The 24,505-nt window shown below is 35.1% G+C and overlaps 1 protein-coding gene across 4 annotated transcripts in view; it reads right to left on the bottom strand.

The window, feature by feature from the left end:
- Positions 1–856: 856 nt before the first annotated feature.
- RPS6KA3 (ribosomal protein S6 kinase A3) overlaps positions 857–24,505 on the bottom strand; it is a 73,769-nt gene continuing 50,120 nt past the window's right edge. For 3 of the 4 annotated variants that reach the window (XM_035542108.2, XM_035542110.2, XM_050712102.1), the window contains exons 10-22: positions 24,415–24,485; positions 20,575–20,663; positions 20,247–20,311; positions 20,041–20,143; positions 19,482–19,606; positions 17,372–17,497; positions 15,118–15,207; positions 10,745–10,903; positions 8,626–8,787; positions 8,364–8,440; positions 7,118–7,235; positions 6,153–6,293; positions 857–5,130 (exon numbers count right to left, since the gene is read on the bottom strand). In XM_035542108.2, the coding sequence (XP_035398001.1) occupies positions 5,008–5,130; positions 6,153–6,293; positions 7,118–7,235; positions 8,364–8,440; positions 8,626–8,787; positions 10,745–10,903; positions 15,118–15,207; positions 17,372–17,497; positions 19,482–19,606; positions 20,041–20,143; positions 20,247–20,311; positions 20,575–20,663; positions 24,415–24,485 (1,449 nt within the window). In that variant the 3' untranslated portion in view covers positions 857–5,007. The remainder of the gene's footprint in view (positions 5,131–6,152; positions 6,294–7,117; positions 7,236–8,363; positions 8,441–8,625; positions 8,788–10,744; positions 10,904–15,117; positions 15,208–17,371; positions 17,498–19,481; positions 19,607–20,040; positions 20,144–20,246; positions 20,312–20,574; positions 20,664–24,414; positions 24,486–24,505) is intronic. The other variant, XM_035542109.2, reaches the window with a different exon arrangement.

Genomic DNA, 24,505 nt, shown 5'->3' with positions numbered 1-24,505 from the left:
GGATTTCTGCAGCCTGCTGTTAGGTGAGGTAAGTGCAAAGCGCACCGCTGCCTCTTGCAGCCGCTGCTGCTCAGGAGTGCTGCTGCCCAGCTGCAGGGGCTCAGCGCAGTGCCTGGGGATCCGGGGTCTCTGCCCAGGCTGGGTGTGCTGGCTCTGGCTGGGATGTTAACTGTCCCTGCAGCAGCCCATACAATGCTGTGCTCTGCACTTGGAGCTAGAACAGCACTGGTATCACACCGGTGCTGTGCCTGCTGCTGAGCAGTGCTGGCACTGCATCAGGACTCCCTCCAACCGCCCTCCCCCAGGGCCAGCAGGCTGGGGGTGGGCAAAAAGAGACCAAAGAACATCACCAGGGCAGCTGACCTAACCCAACCAAAGGGATATTCCGTGCCATGTGGTGTCACTCTCAGCAATAAAAGGTGGAAAAAGGAAGAAGAGGGGAGGGGTGGGCTCTCATTGTGAAAACATCTGTCCTCCTGAACAATGGCTGTGTGCGTTGAGACCCTGCTTCAAGGATGTGGTCAAGCATTGCTCGTTGGTGGGACGTAGAGAGTAACTGCTTTTCTCTCTCTGTGCTTCCATGGGGCCTTTGCTTTTTTTTTTTGTTTGTTTTTCCTCTTCCCTTTCCCTTTAATTAAATCATCCTTATCTCAAACCTTGAGCCCTTTGTGTCATATTTTCTCCCCCTTCCCCTTTGAGAAAGGGGGAGTGAGAGAGTGTCTGTGTGAAGCTTAGCTGCCCACCTGAGTAAAACCACCCCAGTACACTGCAAATGTAGTCCAGTGTTAGTGATGGGCACACACAACGGATTTATAACTGGGCAGAACAAATGACTATCCAAGAAAGCAACTTGTAATATGTTTGAAAGTTTATTCATAGTAGAAATTTCAATTTCTTTTGAAGACTACAAAACCTGCCATTAGACAGGAGTACAAGCAATGTTATCTCTCCAGAACTGTTCATAGTTACATCTGGAACAGTTCTGATTACACAGTAATAGCATGATTGGAACATTTCCTAGATCAAACTCTGAATAAAACAATCATTTAAAGTATTCAGTACATTTTTTTTTTAAACTAGCATTTCAATTCTATGACAGCAGTGCCAAGCATCTATCAGATGCTATTGTAATGGTCTAGAATAAGGTACAATACCACTGACTTCCTGGAATAGTACCTTAGACTCACTCACGTGCCATGCTGAGAAAACTAGTATAAAGTATGATTGTATAGAATTGTAGAAAAATATTTTATCTGTGATTTTGTCATTTTTTAAAAATGTTTTTAAGTAGACTCCCCCCCAACTAGGTTGCAAAATAATTACATCCCTCATAAGTACACCTTCCCTTTGATTAGGTCAAGAGTATCAAGATAAAGCTAATTTACATCATTTTCATAAGTGAAAATTCATCCATTAACCACTGCTGCTTACTGAGGACCAGCATACCTTGAATCCTTTCCTTCCAGTAATAGAAAAGCACAGCTTTAGTTGGTACACCACATTTACAAAAGCAAAACAAAACAAAAAAATCCCGGACACGCAAATCTATTTTCTTATGCCCTTAACTCTTTAGAAAAAAGTTTTAAATATTCTCTTGAAAAATTCCTTATAAGTTTTATTCATAATCACTGTAACATTGAATGAAGAACTTTGCCCCTACTAGATACAGATGGCATTAAATGAGTATTGCAACTACTCTCTCCCCCTCTGTTCTCTCATGCTCTCAAGTACAGTAATTTCACACTAAAAATAAATGATGGCCTACATATAGGAAATTCACCTGCATTTCTATTTTTTTTTTTTTTTTTTAAATCCTCCACAACTTGGTATCCTAGAGTCACCTGCTATGCTTTGCACCAAGCAGCAGTCCAGCAGGGAATCTAACAGTGTCTCACCCATACATTCTAATAAAAAGGTGCTAGGATTCAAAGAAGCATTGTGTGGATTTCTTTACAGCTTTTAAAAACTGCAGCTACAAAACCAAAAGTAAATATGAAAGTTGTGAACATGGATCCAAAAATGGAGGTAAGGTATATAAGCAAGTCTAGCCTGTAAAACATACTACCTGCATAGATGGGCCATTTCTAACTTTGCTTAGAAAGCAACTTTGAAAAAAATAGTGGATCTAGACTAACACATTCAAGTTATCGTACACTAAACCGTCCTGTTTTACTGGCATCTAAATGTTCATCCTGTGTCACTACATACAAAACAGTAGCAACATCTGTCAAGTCTAGACTAAATTATCAGCTTATTTGAGAATGTAGATAACCTAAAATGCAGGAGTTGACATTGTTTGGCTATTTGACTCATGACCAGTTAGCCTGAGAGCTACAAAAAACAGCTGAACTACTGAGATTTTTTATATTATTTTAACATGGATAATTGCCAATAGAGAAGCATCTTAATACCTCCTTTCAGTCTGTTCTGTGCCAGCTATCTATGCACATTGAGAACATGGGAGAAATTCCTTCCTGAACTGGAATACTATTACCAACACATTAGCAAGTACTGCCATTCCTTTACTTCAACAGTACCAGTTTTAAATCTTGTTTATTGACTAGATATGACAATATTCAGATTAACACTTTTAAAAACAATTCCAGAAGGCATGATCTCTAGGATTTGATAAGCCTGACTTACAATCACTCATTAAGCTGAAAATACATTTTCTGAAAAGCAAGTTTTTTTTTTTTTAAATACGTCTGGAACTGTAGACACTGTCAAGCAACAACAAAAAGTCAAGATGGCCTTTTTCTGCTACTAGTTGAAGATGTTTCTTGAACAAAGGGTAGATGCACCTGTACAGCTGAAGTAAACTTCAATGCTAGAGCACCAAGTAAGGGAAAAATGCTAATTGCCCTGAAGAACTGTGTGTTTAAGTTTCTGAGACTGATGGTCATTTAAGTATCTTTGCTCCTAAACTGATTCCTTAGCCATTAAAGGTAATATATGAAGAACATTACGCATGTAAAAGCAAAAAATATGAATAAAAAATACATCTTTGGAGTATTGATGAAGTACCAGATCTGAATTTAGGGAGTCTGATTTTCTAGCAGCTCTGTCAAATAAATGAGAGCAGCACTGCGGCAAATTATCACCATGAATTAAATATTTAACAGATTTTTAAGAAAGGATCCCATTTCATTTCCCTTGCAAGTTTAACAAAGGGAGTTTCCCCAAAGAACTCAGGAAAACTTGTGTCAAAAGGAACATTCTCACATTCACATAAAGCAAATCTGTGGTGTTGTAAAGATGATGCCCCCTTCCAACAAACCTCTGATGATTTCAAGGAAAGCAGCAAATTAATCACTATAAAAGAAACTTTATACTACTAATCAAGAAAACACCTTCTCATGCAAAATTGCAGCTTTTACTTTTTCAACTGTATTGGTTCACATAGAGATGTTCACCTGGATCTACATTTATTAAAGCTGCAGGTTGTAACAACCATTTTCATATCTGGATCAAGCTGACGTAGCACAGTGTTTTGGTGGAGTTGGTTACTCACCCCAATTCAGACACATTCCAGCATGCCTTCTCATTTGGGCAACTGAGCTTTCAAGACCAGCCATCAAGACTTGTCTTTAACTACTGAAGATACCAGGAGAACAGAGCATTAAAAGTTATAGCATTAGTATTTAAAAATGAGTCTTCCACCCTTATTACAAATTTGCTTTCAGCTGTGGAAAAGTGAGAACATTCATTCCTGAACAGTTTTGCTTTACCTGACCTGGGACAATACTATTTTTCATGGTAAATTACAACAACACTTTCCAATCCCAGAGAGATCAGGATGATTCTCTGCATTTTGTTTAGGCTGTCACTTAAAATTATGAGAAAATAACTGGCAGAACATTGGATCCATCAGTTTTGCAACTACAGTGAATGCAGTTTAAACCTGCTTTTTCCGGGCTTATTAGTGGACATTACGTTTTGCTTTATCTTCAATGCTGCCTTTCTCCTATAATACCAACATTCAATGAACAAATCCTCTGCAGCTTAAACAAAAAAGTCACAGAACAGAGATAAAATATTAACAATGGATTATAAGAATAGACAATATAGAAATGTCCTCTATCAGAAAGTATTTAGCAATGATTCCTGAGTCCAGAGATTAAACGGGGCAAAATAAAAGGGAGGAGAGGAGGAACAGAACACATAATGAGATATGGAGCAAGTTATCTTTTCTCTGGGTTATATTATCTATTGTATATATAGTATGGCGAGAGATCCACTGTTTAAATTTTGAATACTATAAACAGCATCCTGATTTTTATAACATGACATGCAGCATCAAAAACATGGAAATGTAGAAAAAACATAGGCAAGGAGAAATACATATTCATAGTATTACATTCAATAGCTGTTTAACAGTCAGGCTTCTTTTAGAGCTGTCCAACGATACTGATTAATCCAGGTGAACTGTTTAATCAGACTTAGTTGTCAAAATGGTTAATAATATCTAAGTAAAACAAGGCATGTATACATTAAAGAAAACAGCACAGAAATGTGCTGCTCATGAACTGTTTACAAAAACATACAAAATGTTGGATGGCACAAAGTATATAGTGCTAATATAAACAGATTGTTTAAGCTAAGTGCTTAACATAAACTGTCCATCTCTACCTGTAACAAAGAATATGTTAGGGGACAAAAAATATTCCTTATAAAAAATAATGCTATGTGGTGCAGAGTGCTTTATTCAGTGTATTTTTGACAGAGGTGGCATTTGTAATTCTTCTGGTTTATTCAATTGTGAACATGATCATTTTCATCGTGTTTCCACTTGTCACTCCATTTGAAGCTCCAGTAAGATCAGTAACTTGCCATCAACAGTTTAAAGCGAGAATAGATGAAAGCAGTAGCAGCAGCAGGAGCAGCAGCATTATAGGTACCAGCTGGGACAGAGTGTGCTTGCAGGTATCTGTCAGATATGTGCTACCTGTCGCCATGATTTGTGCTATCATCTTATACCATGGTACCAAATATCTGGGTGAGGTCACTTCACAGGGCTGTTGAGGTAATTTTTTTTATACCTCTCCTCTGAGCAAGAGTAGAACGGCCAACTGGCTCCAAAACTGGTGACTGATTACGATTCAAAGCAGAATAAGTTGCTGCCATTGCACCCTGTTGTGAGAAAGCCAGAGGGGAAAAACGAGAAGATTACATTGTGAGTGATGCACTTATTATAGATCACACAACATTAAGTGTTAGACATTCTGAACAAGTTTTAACTTCGTCTATTTTCACCTACGAAACAGAAACACACCACTGCGTTACTCAAATAGCAGTATTACACTACAAAACTCACATATAACAAATAATTTTCAGATCAATCTAAAGTGATTTTATCCTGATTAAGGAAAAAAAAAAAAACACAAACAGAAGGTATAAGAAATACTGCAAAATCAAGTTCTCTCTCCATGCTCTGTGAAATACTTGGTGGGCCATCCCTGCTTATAACTTCCATAACCTTTTCCATTTTCAACAAAGTATTTAACAATCACCAACATTATACAGCACATAAGATTTCTTATACTTTTAAAAACACAACATTGTAAGCCATGGGATCAAAACTTGCCCCTCTTTCTACTTGTTTTTGGATGCTAGAAATTTCTAGTAACTGACTCAAAGGGAATGTTAATTAAAGGGATCTGAAAAATATAAAGTTGCATGACAGTTTTTTTTTCCACGCAAAGCTGATGGTAGTGTGGAATACATAGGAGTAGAATTTTGAAGAATTTGACTTGTTTTTTAAAAAAAACTTTAAAATTAGCTCAACTATTTTTCACCTCCCCTATAGTCACCTGACATTTCCACTTAGAAAATGGATTTTTTTTTACTTCAGTTTCATACTGGTAAGTTTAACTTCCTTAAAAGTCAAATAACTTTCAAACCTCAGAAAATAGAGAGTCTTTCAAACATATTATATTTATTCACAGCAAATGGGCTCTTATGAAATCCTATTTTGTATAATAACAAGATCATTTTATTGCTTAAAGCAACTTAAATCAACAGTTATAACTGTTAAACAGTATTTAGAAAAAAACACAATCTACAGTAACTTTACATGTATATCTTTAAATTTTTAATTCTTTTCTTTACAGTTATTATGGCTAAACAGAAAAAATGAACAAATATCTACTTGCCTTCACTAAATGTGGAGCATCCTGCCTGTTCAGCTGGTATTGAGGCAACTGGTCACAGTGAACTATCCAGGGATGGCTAAGAACTTGGGCTGCAGTCAGTCTTTGATGTGGGTCAACATGAAGCATTTTTGAAACAAGATCCTGTCAATAACATACAAGGAGTCAATGCAAGTAACAGTAAAACTTCAGCTTTAAAACTTACTACAGTTCGAAATTGAAAATTTTAGTAGTATAAACATAGGTTCATAACATCCATTTGAAGCAGCTAAAAAGCTGCTGAGCAATATCTAACACTGTCTTTTAGTTATGCAACTTAATGGACGTTAGGCAACACAACTTAGAAAGAAACAACTGAGAAAATAGATAATCCTTCCCCTTGCTTATCTTCCCAGTGCCTAACAATCTTTCAACAACTTTGCACATTGAAGGTTGAATTCTAGTACTTCAACAAATAAACTACTCAAATCCTAAGGAAAGAGTATGAGATGAACTGTCTTGCGTAACTTTGAAGAACTCACCCAAACAGAAAAATGTGAAATATGTTTCTAGCCTGAATCAGTGGGGCACATGGTAACTTCTAATATTTTCAGTCTCCTGATTTAGATTTTCTGAATGATTTTTTTGAATGTCATTCTCCCACATGAAGTTTTATTACAGTGTGACACAGATGATTACACACCTATGTGAACACTGATAAAACATGCTCTATTTCTAAGGACAACTGTTAACAACTATAGTATAAAGCAGCCCTAATTTTCTTCCTACATGCAAGTGACTGTTGAAACACAAAAGGATCATAAACATAAAAACTTGTTAATATATAAGGGATCAGATCAGTATTTTGAAGTAACAATAATAATGGATGAAATTTATCAAATCATGTATATATGATATATACATTATTAGCAACATGTTATATTGAAATCTATTTCTCATCCTCCAGAGGACTAAGCAAATATACTTGCCTTTGCTGTATCTGATACAGTATTCCAATAACCACCGCTGAGAGAGAACTTCCCACTACCTATTCGGGCCAAAATCTCCTCTGGGGTATCATCAGGACCATTTGCAAAAGGAGTGTAGCTATTTAAACAAACAATGTCAATGTTAATTACTTCCATAATCTGGACCTCAACTGTTATTATAAATGATTACAATATTCAACAAGTTCAACATAATTATAGGCAACAGATAGCTAAATAGCTGAAAGAGGATTTATTCTTAACAGGTATGAAAATGCATGACACTGACTCTTCTTACCATATGTATTCTTACTTTACTGGTTCTAAGAAACCTAACTATTGGTGGTTCCTGAATTACATAAAGTAGTCCTTAAACCTTCATATCTTAGTGAAGTAATAAAGCTATTATACAATGAAATGTGAAGACTTCATAGCGTATCTGAAAAAGAATACTGTTTTGATACTATAAGGTGTAGCAATTTTACTTGCTTCGCTATAAGCATTCATGCTGCTATCAGAGCATCCAAAACAAAAAAGAATTATATGTATATTTAAAAACAAATATATTCAACACTTTAAGAGTTAACAACATTATCATTATTTGAAAATACTGCAATGCCACTAAAAAAAGAACAAAGCAATCCAGCAGAAAAAGAATTTATTTAGCAGGTGAAACAGCAGCTATCTTTTGAACTTGTGGAACTAGTTTTGAACTTGTTGAATTAGTTATTTATTATCTTTTATACACATCATGTCTGTTGCATACAAACATATTTCTATAGCATGTATTGTATCCTAATTGCATCACTTCAAACTATTCAACAGCTGAATTTTACCCACAATCATGCTTCAAAGCACTGCAATTATAGTTGCAACATATTTCCTTCAAAATATATGCTGCTTATTCAACTAATTTTCACACAAACAACCAACTCTTACTGCTAAATCACAATAAAGCAGAAATTAAACACCTGAAATAGATGAGACATGAGGAACTGAGAATTTTTCACATCAGTTCCTGCAAATTTGGATTCTGTTAAAGGCAAAGCATATTTAACTTTCACTGGGGTTGAAGCTGAGAATAATCAGTGTCCTATTGTCATCAGTATCCTACTGTCCTGACAGAAACATCTTCAAGAGTGGGCTTATATATATTTCTTATATTTCTTTTTGTTTATATGCTTACATTCTTTTTGTTTGCTGTTCTAAAGCAAAGCAAGCCAACAAACAAAAAACCACAACCACTTACCCAGTAAGCATAGTATAAAGCAGAACACCAAGGCTCCATATGTCACATGCAGCATCATAACCTTGCCTCTTTAAAACCTGAGGGAGACAAATATTTTTTTCTGCAAAAAAAAATGCTTAGATTATGCTATAACAACATTAAGCTCTTAGATTTTTAATGTTCTTGAAGTGATTTCACTTGTTATACAAGAATGAAACAAACACCTAACTAGCAAAAAAAATCCCATCAAAGAAATCAAGGCATTAGTTATCCTAGTATTTACCTCTGGTGCAACGAAATTTGCTGTATAACATGGAGTCATCAGAAGACCATTTTCTGCTCGTAGTTGTTTTGCAAAGCCAAAATCACAAATTCGAATTGATTCTGGATTACCAGATTCATCAACATAAAGAATATTGCTAGGTTTCAGGTCTCTATGAACAACCTGGAAAAAAACAAACCACAAAATACAACAAGCTTAAGACAGGAAAGTAGTTTCTATTGTAATAATCTATTCTGCTATTTAATTTCAAACTCATCAGTAATCACTGTCAGATTTCTAGCTTCTAACATCAACTGTAGCATTCTGACACTCAGTGGTATCCAGAGTAGTGCAATTCTAACTTGGAAACTCCACCCCGCCAACAACAAACCCCAGCAAAACCACAAACAGACACAAATATATTTTTGCAGACAGTTCAAGATGTTTTGTTCTAACGGGCAAACGCATGTATTTCCATTTTAACATATATACCTACAAGACTCTTTAGATCAGAACCTCCGGCTACCAATGTCTTTTGAAAGCGTGGATGTCCTTAGCTGCTGCTGAGCCCGTGTCACATAACCACACACCAGTTATTGTTGGAATAACTCTCTGTATTCAATTCTGATAAACTAAATTAATCTCAGTGCAAACATTTATAGCCAAACATTAAGGAGAATTTTTAATACAGATCTGTCAAAAAATAAAGATATAATTTTCAAATGGACTAACATTTCATAAAAGCCTATACTGGTTCCCCAATGGTTGTTCTGCATGCATTTGAGATGTAAAACACTTGATAAAAAAAACTACAAAAGCTGCCAAAGTTATGGCAGAATCTGATCTTCTCTGAAGCTATGTTGCAATACTCCTTAATAAAACCTGTAAAGTGTAAGGACAATCTTTGAAATCAGATGACCTGTTACACCTATTTTCTGCGCAAGACAAATTATCTTAAAAGTCTCAAGATGCATTGCTCTCTGTAAAGAAAAGAGTATATATGGTTCTAGACAGTATAACGGATTTGAATGTCCATAAGTTTCCATAAGTTCCAAAGAGTATGTAGTACAATGAAAGTTAAAATGCCAATATTTACAAATACCAATATTAAACATAAATGAAAAAAACACTCCCAACCCCCTATTTAACATGAAGACACTGGGCATTTGTGGCCATGTGGTCAAAAGGAATCAAGTTATGTTTGACACTATTCTATTATTTGTTTCTGTACAGAAGTTAAGGTTTATTCATGTCTCAGATGCTGCTGGCTAAAGATTCTTAGCACACACAGGATCAAAAAACTACTCACAAGCAAGTGCTTGAAGGAAGTGATGAATCACACAATAAGATACACCAGATCATTTTGATCATAGGTTTTCTGAAATAAGAGCTCACAGAAAAGTGTGCTGAAGTATCCTGTGTTTCTTAAAATAACGTGAGTACTACCCATTCTGAAGCTTCTTTTTTTGAATAATAATAAAATTAGGTGTTATCAACTTGTCTTTTTCCTTGCACCCTTGCTTTCTGCCTTTTCTCTGTCCCACTTTTCTTGCTTACTTAAAAATGCAACACAGCTTGTCGTTCTTGCCATGCAATTACCACACTTGCCTTCTCTCTCTGAACTACTTCCTCTGTCTCCAGATTAATATCTTAAAGCATTAATTTTCTTTTTCTTACCAGTTTACTACAACTTCCTGATGCTATGGCGCAGGAATTACAAGTCAAACTTCAGAAACAAGAAGGGGAAGAAATTTCAAGAGTAACAGATGGAAAATAATAGATGTTCAGAGTCTATCACAGCACGAGGTTGGGACTACGCTAGATCCCATCACTAAGCAACAGCATCACTTCTTGGCTTATTTCCTCTCATATCCTATTAATCATTATCTGCATATTCCACAGAACTGCTCACAGACTGTATGAAGGACAAGAGAAACCGTTGTGCCATCACTGCTACTTGGACATGTACCCAATCAATGATGAATGTTATAATTGTAGTAAGATTTTTTTGTTGAAATGTAATAATTTACCAGAAATTACTTAATTACTGTGAAGAAAAACATATAACGATTTGGGTTTCTATTTCTGAAAGAGAAGAATATTTGCATCTTTAAGCTTTTTCTCCGAGGTGAAAACTTACCCCTTGTGCATGGAGGTATTCAACTGTTTTTGTTATTGTGAACAGAACAGCACTAGCTTCTCGTTCTGAGAAAAATTTTTGCCTAAGAATTTTATCCAGCAGTTCTCCTCCTTTCATAAGTTCTGTTACTACATACACATATTTTCCATCATCATACACCTGCAAAAAAAGCACATAAAGATGTAAACTTCAAAAACACGGCTTCTCTTTCTGTGAAATGCACAAAGATAGCGCAGGAATGTCCACAAACTTTTCCATTAGATAAGCCACTTCAATTACTTTTCTCATATTTCTTACCCAATGCACTATTCACACATTGTTCATCTTCAGAAGTAAACACAAAACCATCTACAGAAAGGTGCTACAGTAATGAAATAACTCAAAAATATTGGCATGTAAAAGTTTTGAGACAAAAGGATGAATAACATGTTATCCTCAAATAGCTGCATACATATTAAATAACTGAAACATTAAACCAGACATGGGAAAAAAATCAGAGAAATAAATGGAAATTAATCTAATTAAACAAAACTAGAGCCAATTCTAGAAGCAATTATTGCACTAAATTGCAAATATGAACAGAGACCATTCCAACCAACCAGTCAGAAAAACATTGACCTCAAGTAACCTGTGTACAATGAAGTCAATGCATACAAAACTGTTATTTAAAAACATAAAATTTATACATAGTCATTCACATAAAGCCTATACCAAGGTCTAAAATGAATAAACACATGCTTTTAGTTATGTAAAATATTTTTACATAGCTTTCATCTTGGGTAACAATAGCTGAGAGGTTATTTACAGTACCACCAGAGGGCACTACAGACTAAACTATAGCAAAACACATTTTAAACATTTAATTTCACTTTCTTGGAGTTTTGACTTAACTCAGAAGTTGGTTTTTACTGTAATGAAACCTTTCACACTCTGTTCCTTGTCGTTGTTTCAACCTATTTTTCACGGCGATGTTGGAATTGTTCTCTTCTGTAATGCGTGAGAAATAAACACTAGCTTGTGTTTAAGTAAAAACAATTATTCAAGTTGTAGCAAAATAGATTTAGGAATAGATAACAGCTAAATTACGAAAGCTTTCATTCCAATTCCTCTGTCAAATTATCTGGCAAATACATGCTACTAAGCACTTCTAATAACTACAGTTTGGTTTCAGTTTGAAAATTCAAATTTTCTAAGCTTGTAAGTTTTTGTTCTCTTTACTAAAAGGATTATTTTCTCACCAACTACAAAGAGGAAGAGCATTAGATAAGTCTGCAGGCTTTCACAAGCTTATGATCTTAAGATGACAACAACATGACAGGTTTTCAAGTTCTCGTTTAACAGCAATTTTCCCCCCATTACATATAAATGACTAATCATCTGAATGTGTTTGTGTTAAGATTTGAAATATTACACAGGTTTAAAAAGCGGGATTATATAATTCTAAACACTAAAATGGTGTTTTAGCTTGCCTTTTTTTTTTTTTTTAAATAGGCGTGCTGCCTCTAATCCCAGTACAGCATGAGGAAACAAGTTATTTCATTTGACGCTGTGAAGCACGCACATCTCACTACTGCAGGGGAACATTTGAGCAAATCTGCATTTGGCTCCAACATTTGCTAACCCTTACTGGCCCTGCTTTGCTTGGAGGAAAACAAAACAAAAACACACCACCAAAAAGCAGCCCTCAATCTTTCTCCTTGCCCTGATCTCTCTAATTAACTTAATTCCAGGAAGCTGTTTGTACTGAATAAATACTCTTGAAGTTTCCTTCACAATCAGGTGCACTGCATTATGCTGAGATCATAAATGCGATGTCAGTTTTTAGAATGAACTCCAGGGACACCCCAAAGATCAGTCCGTAAGAAACTAGAGTGAAAACAAGAAGATGTAGGCACCTGAATAAAACAATATAATGGAGAGAGAGAACACTGTATTCATAAAGTGAAATAAAGTTTCACATACAATATTTGGAGTTTTTTTTGTAGTCACAAATAAGCACTTAAATAGGAAGACTAGATATACTGTATTCAGGTTTCCAAAAAGCTTCTGAATAGATTCTTCAGCCAATGTTTTAAATAAAAATGGGCCAAAAGTTCTGTTACAGAACAGTATTAGGCAAAAAAAGGGAAAATACATATAATGGTCTGGCACAGGAAGTTCCTAGGCAATGGACTGTTGGAAGCTCTGTGCTTCCTCAGTTCTTACACCGTTTCCTAGGCATCCACTACTAACCACCATCGGAGGCAGGATATTGGATAAGAACATTTGATTTAGCACAGCATAACTTCTTCTTTTGTTTATGTGCTGTGTAACTGAAAAAGCCCACTGATAACAATAGGAAGGAAAAACCCTAGAGGATCCTGCACTGCAGAAAGAATTCACTGTTCTGAATATCCATTGTTTTAATCCAAACACCTTCACAATTAAATTCCATAAAAAAAGGTCAGAGAAAAATGAGAATTTCCATCTTAAGTTAAATTCAAATATTACTGTTTTTTTTTTTTGAAGACAAGAAGAAAATATTATTTTGCACAAAATAGTCATTTCCAAGACACGCCCTTAAATGCCAGAAATTTTGTTTTAGAATTTCAGAATAGAAGCATTTAAACTTTGGCGTGGAACTGACTGAAAAATTTAGTTAAATCAACATTAAATTTTATTTATATAATATGTGGTGTTCTCAATGAGTTTCAGATCCAATGGCCTACCCCTCCTTATTCTTTCCTCTGAAAACATTATTATGGGACATGCAAGCAATCTGCCCCATGCATCTATACTAGGACAACAAAAAAATTAAAATAATGTTAAATTCTTACAGTAGTGGACATTATACAAATTCATAATACATATGATTCCTATGTCTCTTTCCTTACACTGGACATACTTCCACCAACTTTGCCTGTGGAATTGCTCTGAAGTAAAAATAAGTGAGAATTACAGCCAATTCTCTCTTCCTTTGTGGACTTGAGTTTTTTTTTTTTTTTTTTTTTATAGTAACCTTCTGCTCTTAGTATATTACTGTTGGTTGAATGGGTTGAATGAAAGATGTCTCCTACTGGAAGATAACAGAATTATGAAGAATTAATCACAAAGGAGAATGATCTGGCATAAGAGGCAACTAGTCAAGGCTGCCTGGGATTCTCCGCTCTCAGTGAAACGTATTCATCAGATAAGTACTCGTAATTCCCTGTGTTTCTCTTCCTGCCTGAATAACCACCTTTCTTATGAATTTAATTAATACATAAACCTACCACGCAGCACTAAAAGCAAGCTGAATGGCGATGCAGTATGTATGAACGTGGTTGCTCTCAGATTGTGTAACTATCCAACCACATGAAGCAGAACAAAGTGTGGCTGTAATTGTGATCATAGAATACCTGACTTGTGATACCCAACATGCAATGAGGTAAGCTTCATGGTTGGGTACTTTGTGTACGTGACTTATTTTGTTGTCCCAAGAAAGGGCCAAAATACATAACAATAAACCAGAGAAATTATTGTAGACGAACTTTGGGGGGAATTTTCCAGTATTTATTTACACAATATTTACAAGCTACTGTTTTTAAAAATATCCGAGAATCTGCCTTCAGCTCAGCTTCCTGGGAACGGCTAGCTCTGTTTTGATTGATATTTGTTTTTCTGAGGACCAGAATACCTTCTTGCAGACTAAAAAATTAATTAAGCATATGCTTTAATCAAAGAAATCCAGTTCTCTTTCTGTTAGATAATCAGAATCCAGTGCTCATTCTGAAAAACCTCTACCACCCAACTCCTGTTATTCTTTGTGTTTTGTGGTTGAAGTGTTTCCATGGTCAGAAATACAACATAGGAAAAAATAACCAGACGCAAACTTCCATACAAAGACTGGATAAAGATACTGTGTAAAGAAAAGCGATATGAAGAGGTTTTGTCCACTACTAAATGCTACTCATTACTGTCCATGAAAACTGCCCTGGGTATTATGCTAACCTCAAACACTGAGTCCACTATTATGTAAAAACAAAAAAATTGCTTTTGACTAAGGTAAACAAAGGTAGGTTCAAAGTTAAATAAGCAATCAAAAACCTTGCTTGTGCCTTTAAAAGTACAGCCAATGTTAAAATGAATTATTTGTGTGCTAGTTTTTTTCAATGATGAATTATTTGGCTGCTTAAGACTACATTGTACAAAAATATGAGCATCTTTAAAAGATGACAATGAGCCAACTCAGTAAAAAAAATTGGATATTGTTGAAAAATGGTATTACAACATTATTTTATTGTTAATTACTGAAAATTCATAACAAATCTAAAGCATGTAGTTTTTCATTTCTTAAATTAAAAAGTAATATGCAATTGTAATGTACTAAGGGATGTCTTTAACGCATCACTTACATCTTTTAGAGTAATAATATTTGGATGCTGTCCATAGCGCAGCAGGATTTCAATCTCCTCTGTTGGATCTCTTTTACTCTTGTCAATGATCTGTAAGAGCAAATAGACATGCAGACATGACTCTTTTTGTGAATATTATATAGTGCAACACTTTGGTGTGCTCATTAGCAGAAACACATCAGCAAAATTTATCATTATTGGCAAAGGGTATGGAATATAACCAAAACCAAGTTAAATTGGAATAGCAAGACATGGTAAAGAAAGTTGGAAAAAGGTGCAAAGATCTCTCAGCTGAATACAATTTTGGTGGATAAGTGATCTGATTCCTCAGGCTGTGATAAATTATGCAAGGCTGCTTAGTGGATGAGACTTCAGTCACTCACCATTTAATAAAATAGGAAATTCCCGACCTGAGATACTGGTTTGACAATGCTAATGAACTCATTTTCCCAAAGCTAACCTCAAACAATTATTTAGTGCAGCAAAAGACAAAGAAAGAGAGTAAGGGAATCAAAAATAGGAAGAAGGAAAGAAAGTCTAAAGTTAATTCAGACAAACATTCTATCATGAAACTTCATTTGAATCTCTGGATGCTTGCTATCAGGCTCAGAAGTACTGCGTGCAAAAAAACCAAAACATTATTTGGCCCTATTTACAAAGTATTCTTATTCATATACTTCTAAAAAGTCCTTCTTTTTTCTCCTTCTGAACTGTAGAATTTGCTCTAATACCTCACGCCTTCTTCCTCCTGACATCCTACAGCCCTTCTGCTAGCAGTGTCATACTAACATACTGGACACTGATAACTTAATTCTTTTTTTCATGATTCGTTGAGGGGAAAAAAGCCACAGAGGCAACAGATAAAATAATAAATGTTACAGCTTAGAGAATTTATGCCAGTAATTTTCTTCCAGTTTCAAGAACTTACTCTAAATTGCAAGCACAGAAGTCATATCTGTTCCCGGCTAGAACCAGGATGATGACAAGTACGTGACTACCAAATTGAATTTGGAGACTTTCCAGTAGAAAAACTGTGTACAAGGATACAGCAAAAAAAAATGCTAAATTTATCTTTGCATTTTACATACGCGAGTAGTGAATTCTTCAACAATTCAAATAAAGAACTGCTTCATAGTACAAGAGTAGAAGGCTCTAGGGAGACCTTATAGCAGCCTTCCAGTACCTAAAGGGGGCCTGCAAGAAAGCTGGGGAAGGGACTCTTTGCCAGCAACTGTAATGGTAGGAACAAGGAGTAATAGTATTAAATTAAGAAGGTAGATTTGGATTAAATATAAGGAAAAAGTTCTTTACTCAGAGGGTGGTGAGGCACTGGGAGAGGTTGCCCAGAGAAGCTGCAGATGCCCCATCCCTGGAGGTGTTCAAGGCCAGGCTGGATGGGGCTTTGAGCAATCTGGTCCAGTGGGAGGTGTCCCTGCCCACAGCAGGGGGTTGGAATTTTGTGGTCTTTAATGTCCCTTCCAACCCAAACCATTCTATGAGTCTATGATTTAAATATTTTTTCCCCTCCATTTTTAAAGTCTGCTAACCTATACTTCTGCATGTTAACTATCCAGCTCCACAGTGTTATGTTGAAAGACAATAAAAACAGACTTCTTATTGCACTTCTGTGAATTCCATGGATTTCAGCAATTAAGAATTTAATGCCTTCAAAGAAGTGTTATAAAGCCTGATAGAATAACATTGAAATAACATTAGAATCCTTGTTAAAAACTAGCAAGCAAAGACAAAGAGTTGAAGTTTATTCTGGAAAGTATACCACTATTATATATTATCATATTCAGTGTCGTGAACTTATATCTATCTGATAATTTATTAATCTACTTTGGAAGCAAAACAACATATAAAATTACGTTTAAATAAAAGCAATCTATTATATCTTTTTAAGTGATGGAACAAAATGTAAGCTTTTTCAATGTACATTTTCTACTAGTAGTAGTCATTCAATTCCCATCAGTTTTATTGTAATTACACAGAGGTGTTTCAAAGACTGAAGATTGCTTTTCATCACCCAAATCAACACAGATAACAAAACCATAGCAATTCCATACAAAAATCTGCCAGTAATTATTCTATTTGCTTGATAAGTACAATTCACATTTGCATCTAAAATCTCTAGATATTAAGAAAATTATTTTAATTTTCTGTGTTCTTTATGGCAAGTAAATCTACAATAACTACGTCTATGACTCTAAATCCTGAGAATAGTCAGTGTGTTTTATAACAAAGTAGTTACCTTTACAGCATATTCCATGTTTGAGGCTTTATGAATACATCTTTTGCAGATAGAGTAAGACCCGACACCAATATCTTCTTTTACTTCATACCCATCGGTAAACTGAATGCTGTTCCTGTGCAACTGCTACCAAAATAACATTATCAATTGATGAATATTCTAAATATATATCAATATAAATATCAGTTACAAGTTTTTGAATTCCTACTGATTTGCATCAAATTTTCAACTGATGGCTGTACTAGGTCAATGTGATAAATTATATATTAGATACACTGTAAATAATGCACACTGTTTTCCAAATTGACAACATAGCGTTTCTGGCTACTGATTTATTACTTTAAAAATAGAAACTTGTAGACAAAAGATCTGAGGACTACAGCTAGTAATAAAAAATAGTTTCTATCATCTAAGTAGATGAATGTTAAAGCTTTCTTTACATGCAAAATGCCAGCTAGAAATTTCAGACTATATTCAATATGATCAGATTAACTGGGATTTGCATGGAACAGTCAAAAATTGTTTCACAGAAACAAAGAGCATAAAGCAGAAGTGTTTCACTCTCGGAAGGAAATGGTGATCTGGTATAAGGAGTTTGTGCAAAGGATGCAAAGCATTTGCAGGAAACCATCTGGGTATCCTGCAGCAGAGAAAAGAGGAAATAAGAGTGAGGAAGTGGTTGAGGGGCACAAAGGAAAAGCAACAGAGAAGACCTTTACAAGAGAAGGAAACCATATACAAAGAGAAAGAATTTGATCCACAAAACTATGTGGGAAAGAAGGAGTACAATGAAGCTTGCAGAAACTGTTAGCAAGACCACAACTTCTGGACCAGAAGTTATTCTGATGTGTATACTAAATCAAACAACTTCTTTAGAATAGAAGAGGATCTAAGAACTCTTGAAATTTAACAGTTTATCACAAATGAAACAGGTAATGAGCACATGCAAGAATATTACAACTATTTGAGACGCTGTAGGAGGACTAAAGAAATAAATACTATTTTGGTTTTGAATAGACTGTTTTAAAAAACAAGAACTTCTTATACACTTACAAAACATTCTTGCAGTGAAAATACAAGGAAATCTAATCATACAGTATACAATTATATTCCTACCTATACACCAGTAAGAAGTTTTCACCACAATTTAGACCACCAGTTGGTTTTCATTACTTAGTCTTCCTCAGTAGTCAGTTATTAAAAGCAGAAAAAGGAGGTGGAAATAGAATTTTTACAGAGGTCTTTCATTTTTTTTTCCCCTTTACATGCATCTGCTTTTGTTCTGCTTACTGCAAACTCTCCACTGCTGAAATATGCTTTTAAAATGACCTCAGTCTTTTAAGGAGTCAAGGCACACCTCTCCCCATTCTAGCATGAAGTCACCCTTTCTTGTCTTACACAGGATTGCACCTAACCAATGCTTTGTTATCTAAAAATAAGCAGCATCAGAAGTAATAGAATGTATAAAAATAGTGACCACTTCAGGCTATTAAAATTATCAATCTCACAATAATTAATATGGGAGACCATATAGGAATCATTCTATACCAGTAGGAAGCCAAAGCTTGTGTGTACTTTAACACTGACTTATACGATACAAAAATAGCCACCAAATGTCACAGATTAGCACTTTAAATAAAAAAGTACCTTGGGACAGACTGAATATAACCATAGTTCTTAAATACACAGCAGTCTATAACATCCAGAGAGACTTTACAGTTGTATTCCAATGCTTCCTACCTGCACTGCAGGAACCAATATTGTGGGGTGTAGGGGAAAGTGATCAAGATGTCTGTATTCCCCTTTGGCTTATAATTACGGCTAGATATTAAAGAGCAATTACAATTCAGATGACAGAATGTTTTCATTTAAAGGGTTGAAGACCGTTCACACTCACAGCTGCTGAGTAATGAAATAGGTCCTGCACCTTTAGGAATCTTGTTCAGAAAAATAATCCGATCCTTACTTTTACTGAATAAAGCTGATAATGACTTTGTCATGACATTTTATGATGAAGGTAACACCCCCTCCACCGACAGACAGTAACACTGCTTTATTAACTTTTTAAAATGTTTTGGTTTTATTTTATTGTTAAATTTGATGCACTCACCTGGACAATTGAATGCACTCCAACTGTCTGCATTGATTGGCTTTCATCATCTGATGCAATAGCTACAAAACTAAATCCACGAAAAAGTTGATGTGCATTAGCACTAGGTGGAATACCAGGCGAATCTGAAAAACATGTCATCTACTTACGAGCACAGTTTTTAAAACGAAGAGATTATGTCTATTCTGAAGAGCAAAATGCAGCCTTATTCTATAAAGTACACAAACTAGAATTTGTAGAAAGTTTTTCTCAGGATCAAAATACAAGTACCAAATTGTTTTGCATATACCATGCATAAACACCATTGATAATCAGCTACTACAAAGATCATATTACTGTCAGAATATTTTGTAAGTAAAAAACTGCAGAAAATCTGCAGAAAGTGTTTACATATACTAGCGTATGGATGAGCATATTGTTGTTATATTTATGGAGGAGGAGTAGTACTCAAATTTGGTAACTCCCCATCAACACCTACAAGAACAAGATGCTTTACATAAGTTGAAGAGGAAAAATGTTTCTAATTTTTGAACACATAGATTGGTTCTTCTCTTTTTACCTTTTGGAGTTTTTGCCGTAAACTCAGGATCAAAATAAAATGTATCTTCCGGTCTGCCAGTTGCAGGTTTAAAAGGAGGATGAATTTCTCTCCTATACAATTTCTACAGAGAAAGATAGCCCAGAATGGATTAAAAAGTTGTATGACACCACCAAATACTTTTTAACTAAGAACCTTATTAATTTTATTTTGAATTAGATACTCACATTCCAATCTATTTTGGAAAAAAATGGATGTCTTTTAATTTCTTCAACTCCATCTGGACCTGCTCCTTTTATAAGGAAGAAGTTATTTTCTTAGTCAAAAAAAATTACTAGCAAAATTATATTTCTTATTACTACTCCATTAATTTTAGAAACGTGAATAGCAAAACCAGTAATATTCTGTGATCATTAGAAGAGCAAACAGGCAAACTATGTTCTTGCTTCAAAGCCTGTTTTAGACATGAAATTGCAAACTTATTTAGTCAATCTAATGATCATTCATGTTATCAGAATTACGATCCAATTTAAAATATTCTATTAAAAACTTTACCTAATCTGTTTGCTGGGTTTCTTTTGAAGAGCATTCGCAGAAGACTCTGTGCTTCAGGACTCAAAAACTGGGGCATTCCAAGTTTCGCCCTATAAAACAAAAATAATTAATAGCATACAAACATATTAAGGTAAAAATTAACTTTGCACTTCTCCTGCCCTTTGTCGTTCAACAAATCCGTATCACAAAAAATAGCATCACTGAGAAATTGCCTTCAGACATCAGAAACAGAGTAAAAGTGCTGTCAGTCATGTAAACCTGTAATTTATTTATTTATTTTTTCCATTTGTGCAGTGTAATATTTTCAGTAATGACTCGGGAACCTAAGCAGAGGATGTAAAATGTTAAAAAAGAGGTAAAAAAGTGGTAGAAAAGAATAGTTACAGGATAACAGTTTACAAACTTGTATTTTTTGTAATCCATTTTGATTGCAGTTTTAAACAAGTGACATCAAGCAAGCAGATCCATTTGATGGTATGATAAAATACATCTTAGAAGGTGTAAGAAAAGCACCATCTATGACATATACCAAGAACACCTGGGCAAAACAATGGAAAACTAGAAGATACAAATTGAATAAAGGTAGGACAGATCTTGCAAGAAGAGCAGGTAAAAAGAGAAATATCACTTCTTTTTACCCCCCTCACTCTCCATTTAATTTCAAATACTACTTTGCAGCTTGCCAGGCTTGAATTTCAGATTTTAGGTTTTGTAGTTGCCATTTCATTTTGAAGTCCTCACCCCTTTTTTCCCCCCCCCCTCCTCATTTAGTAGCCTCCACAGTAATTTCACTGCTACGAGGTTTCATTTTTTTTTTTTTTTCTTATAACCACTTTCTAATGGTTAGGACGGATATAATTCCCTCCTTTCCATCTCTTGTTCAACCTTTAGCTTGTACTTGTAACAATACACAACAAAAGGTTTTTCTGCATTTCAAGCAGACAACATGCTTTGCCTTGCATTCCAGCTACTTGTAGAAGTCCACACCTCTCCGTCGCTTCAGCAACTACATCCTTACTGCCATCAATTCACTATTCATTGCTTCAAAAAACTGTAATTTATTATTTTTTCCATTCCCTTCTGCATGAAAGAATTGGGAAAGAAAAAAACATGTTGCCTTTTTTGGGCTCTTCACTACAGGCAGATCAAGATCACCTGTACAATGGTGGAAGCCAACCAGCGTTTCCCTGATAGCCATGCACCTTTAGCAGTGGAATTCTTATTCATGCACTTTATATGCGTTTATTTCATTGCACTTAATGTCATTCCTGCTCACAGCAAAGTAGCTGAGCGCTATACTGTAAGAAGGAAGCAAGGAACACATTGTCTGCAGATGCGTAATGATATCTATCATTTGTAGCAAAACAACGTTACTGAAGGACAGAGAACAGAAGTGCATACCACAGAATCCTGCCAGGGTGGGTGGAAATCTTTGCCCTGCTATTATAATCCAAAACAGCTCCAACAGTAGCGCTGGAGGTTAAGTACTTAGAAAAAAAACCTAAAACCTGGCAAAATACATAACCACAATTAATCTCAGAGAAGTAACTCAATAAACAAAGGTAGGACACAAAGAATTGCTAGATGAATGCTATGAACCCCAACCCATAGCTCAGTCAGTCAGAGGACCTCATGTAAACCAGAGACTAAGACTTATCACATCCGTTCCATCATGAAGCACTTTTCACAAAATCCTTTACTGGCCACTTGACACAGCAGAAAGAAAAAACAGTCCCCATGTCCTAAGAGTTCCTAGGTTATAAACTACATGAGTGACAGCATTTTTTTTCTGACATTCCTGATAGATGAAGACAAAATTTTATATGAAGGCATACCTTCAGTAAAGGAGACAAGATGCTTTAAAAAGTTAACTTTATTGCTGCCATCTATGCTTCCCCCCACCAAATTGGAGAGTTTCTCAGTTTTAGGAAAAACAAGCAAAACTAAAAACTTGTCTCAGCAGCACTGTGAGAAATAAAGAGCCCAGGAAAACGTGTTGTGAGAAGAATGCATTTTTTGTGGATTTTCAGGAACACAAGGTAAGAAAAGCAATATAATCTTAAATGATACACTATGAAAATATGAATTCAGATGCACACCTGTCCATTTTCAACAGTTCAGAAAAAAAGGAGAAATATAGTATGTTTACTAATATATGGAAAATAAAAAGAAAGCATACTGCCATTCACTAATTCTTATGGGGCTGGACAAAAAATGTGAAAATATCAGAAAACTTTAAGAATCCCTTTTTTTTTTCTTGAGCTGTTAACGTTACCAACAGCAAAATAGATTTGTATGTATGTAATAAGCAAACTGTACGAAACATTAAAACAGGTAAAAATTCTTTCTTCATACCACATTTTTTGTGCAGCTCTTTGAAACAAGTAACAATTATAAAGACCAGAAAGTGAGAAAAAAAGTTGGAAAAGGCATTAGAGATGCATGTTCAGATGAAATCTAAAAGTAATTATGAATGTCAATTAACTTGCAAGGAGGATATTCTACATGGCAGCTGAACACAGAAGATTTTTCTAGCAACAGTGGAAAGACTGAGAAACGGAGTGGAGTCACACGAACAATAAAGAGAAAGATATAACTTGAGACATGGATAGAAAAAAATGTATGGCTCCTTAAATAAGTGTGAGTGAACAAAACTATCAGACTAGTTTCTTGTAAACAGGAGGTGGGCAGAACTAGTTTACGCTTGCTGTGAATAGATAGAACCTTTTAGTTAAAGACATTCAATAATCATGACATGAAGATACGAATTGGCATGGTGTTGAGACAGTAGTAGAAATTAGCACCAGTAGATACATTTACAAATGGAAGATGAGAAAGAAAAGAGGGCAAAGAAAAGCAACGTGTATGCATCTTGAATGTAAAAATCAAGAAAAAGAAATGAGTTTGTTTTCTAGCAGTTTTCACTTCGAAATTACTTAGAATAAATATGAAAGAATTTCATATTATTTATTTTTTAAAAATAGATTGTTGGTGAAAAAGCAGCACTGGCTTCAATATATAGGTGGACATGTGGACAAAGGATGCAGATAAACAATGAAAGGAAAAAAACAAGAAAACTAATAGTCTTATGAGCTTCCAGGAGAAAAAAAAATAAAACAAGAAGTAGTATTAGTAAAAAATGGTTGGACACAGAAGTGAAATTATGATACGATAAAACAGAATTGTTTGTACAGAGTTAGGTTACAGTACTGAAAGTGGGACTACTATGTCATAGGTTTAATTAAGGAGAAAAAAAGCAGGCCTTCATCAGCAAAAACAAGAACGTTAACTGCATGAAGGAAAGCAATTTCCACAATATAGTTAATGCAAAACCTATACTAGAAATAGTCAAGGGGAAAATTGGAGCTTGGGCAAGTCATAGGAGAGTATGTAAGGGAAGATGCACGTTAGCAAATAGGGAAGTTTCAGGGAAGCAAGTTGTTGGCAGCAGTAGTAATATAAAGAAGTAGGGTGAGGAGCTGGTAAGAAAGAGGGATTAAAAGAGAAAGTACTTTCTCAAAATACTAAAACAAAACAAGGAAAAAAATGTACAGGGTATCAAAAAGGATAAGAAGGTTAAAATATTATGGAAATAAGATGGGAAAGATAATATGGTTGGAGAAGTTGTTATTACAGATTAAAGAACTGCTATGAAATTCTTTGTACCTGGTATGGGGGAGGAATAGAAAGGCAAATTAGATAGGCGGCAAAGGGAATTAATAGGGAGTGAGGATTTACCAGTACCTTTGGAAATGAGGGAAGAGTAGAAATTAGATATTGCAGCCCGGAGGGCATCCCTGTAGAATACCTGATGAGATATATAAATAAGAGTGTACTCACTTGAGAATCATAGTCATGGTTTCTTTTCTGTCTTTCCCTTGGAAAGGTAGAGTACCAGTGAGCATTTCAAACTGTATAGAGTAAAACTTTC

This window comes from Cygnus atratus, chromosome 1 (genome assembly GCF_013377495.2).
Source record: "Cygnus atratus isolate AKBS03 ecotype Queensland, Australia chromosome 1, CAtr_DNAZoo_HiC_assembly, whole genome shotgun sequence".
Lineage (NCBI taxonomy): Eukaryota > Metazoa > Chordata > Aves > Anseriformes > Anatidae > Cygnus > Cygnus atratus.
This window is presented reverse-complemented; position numbering and strand designations above follow the sequence as displayed.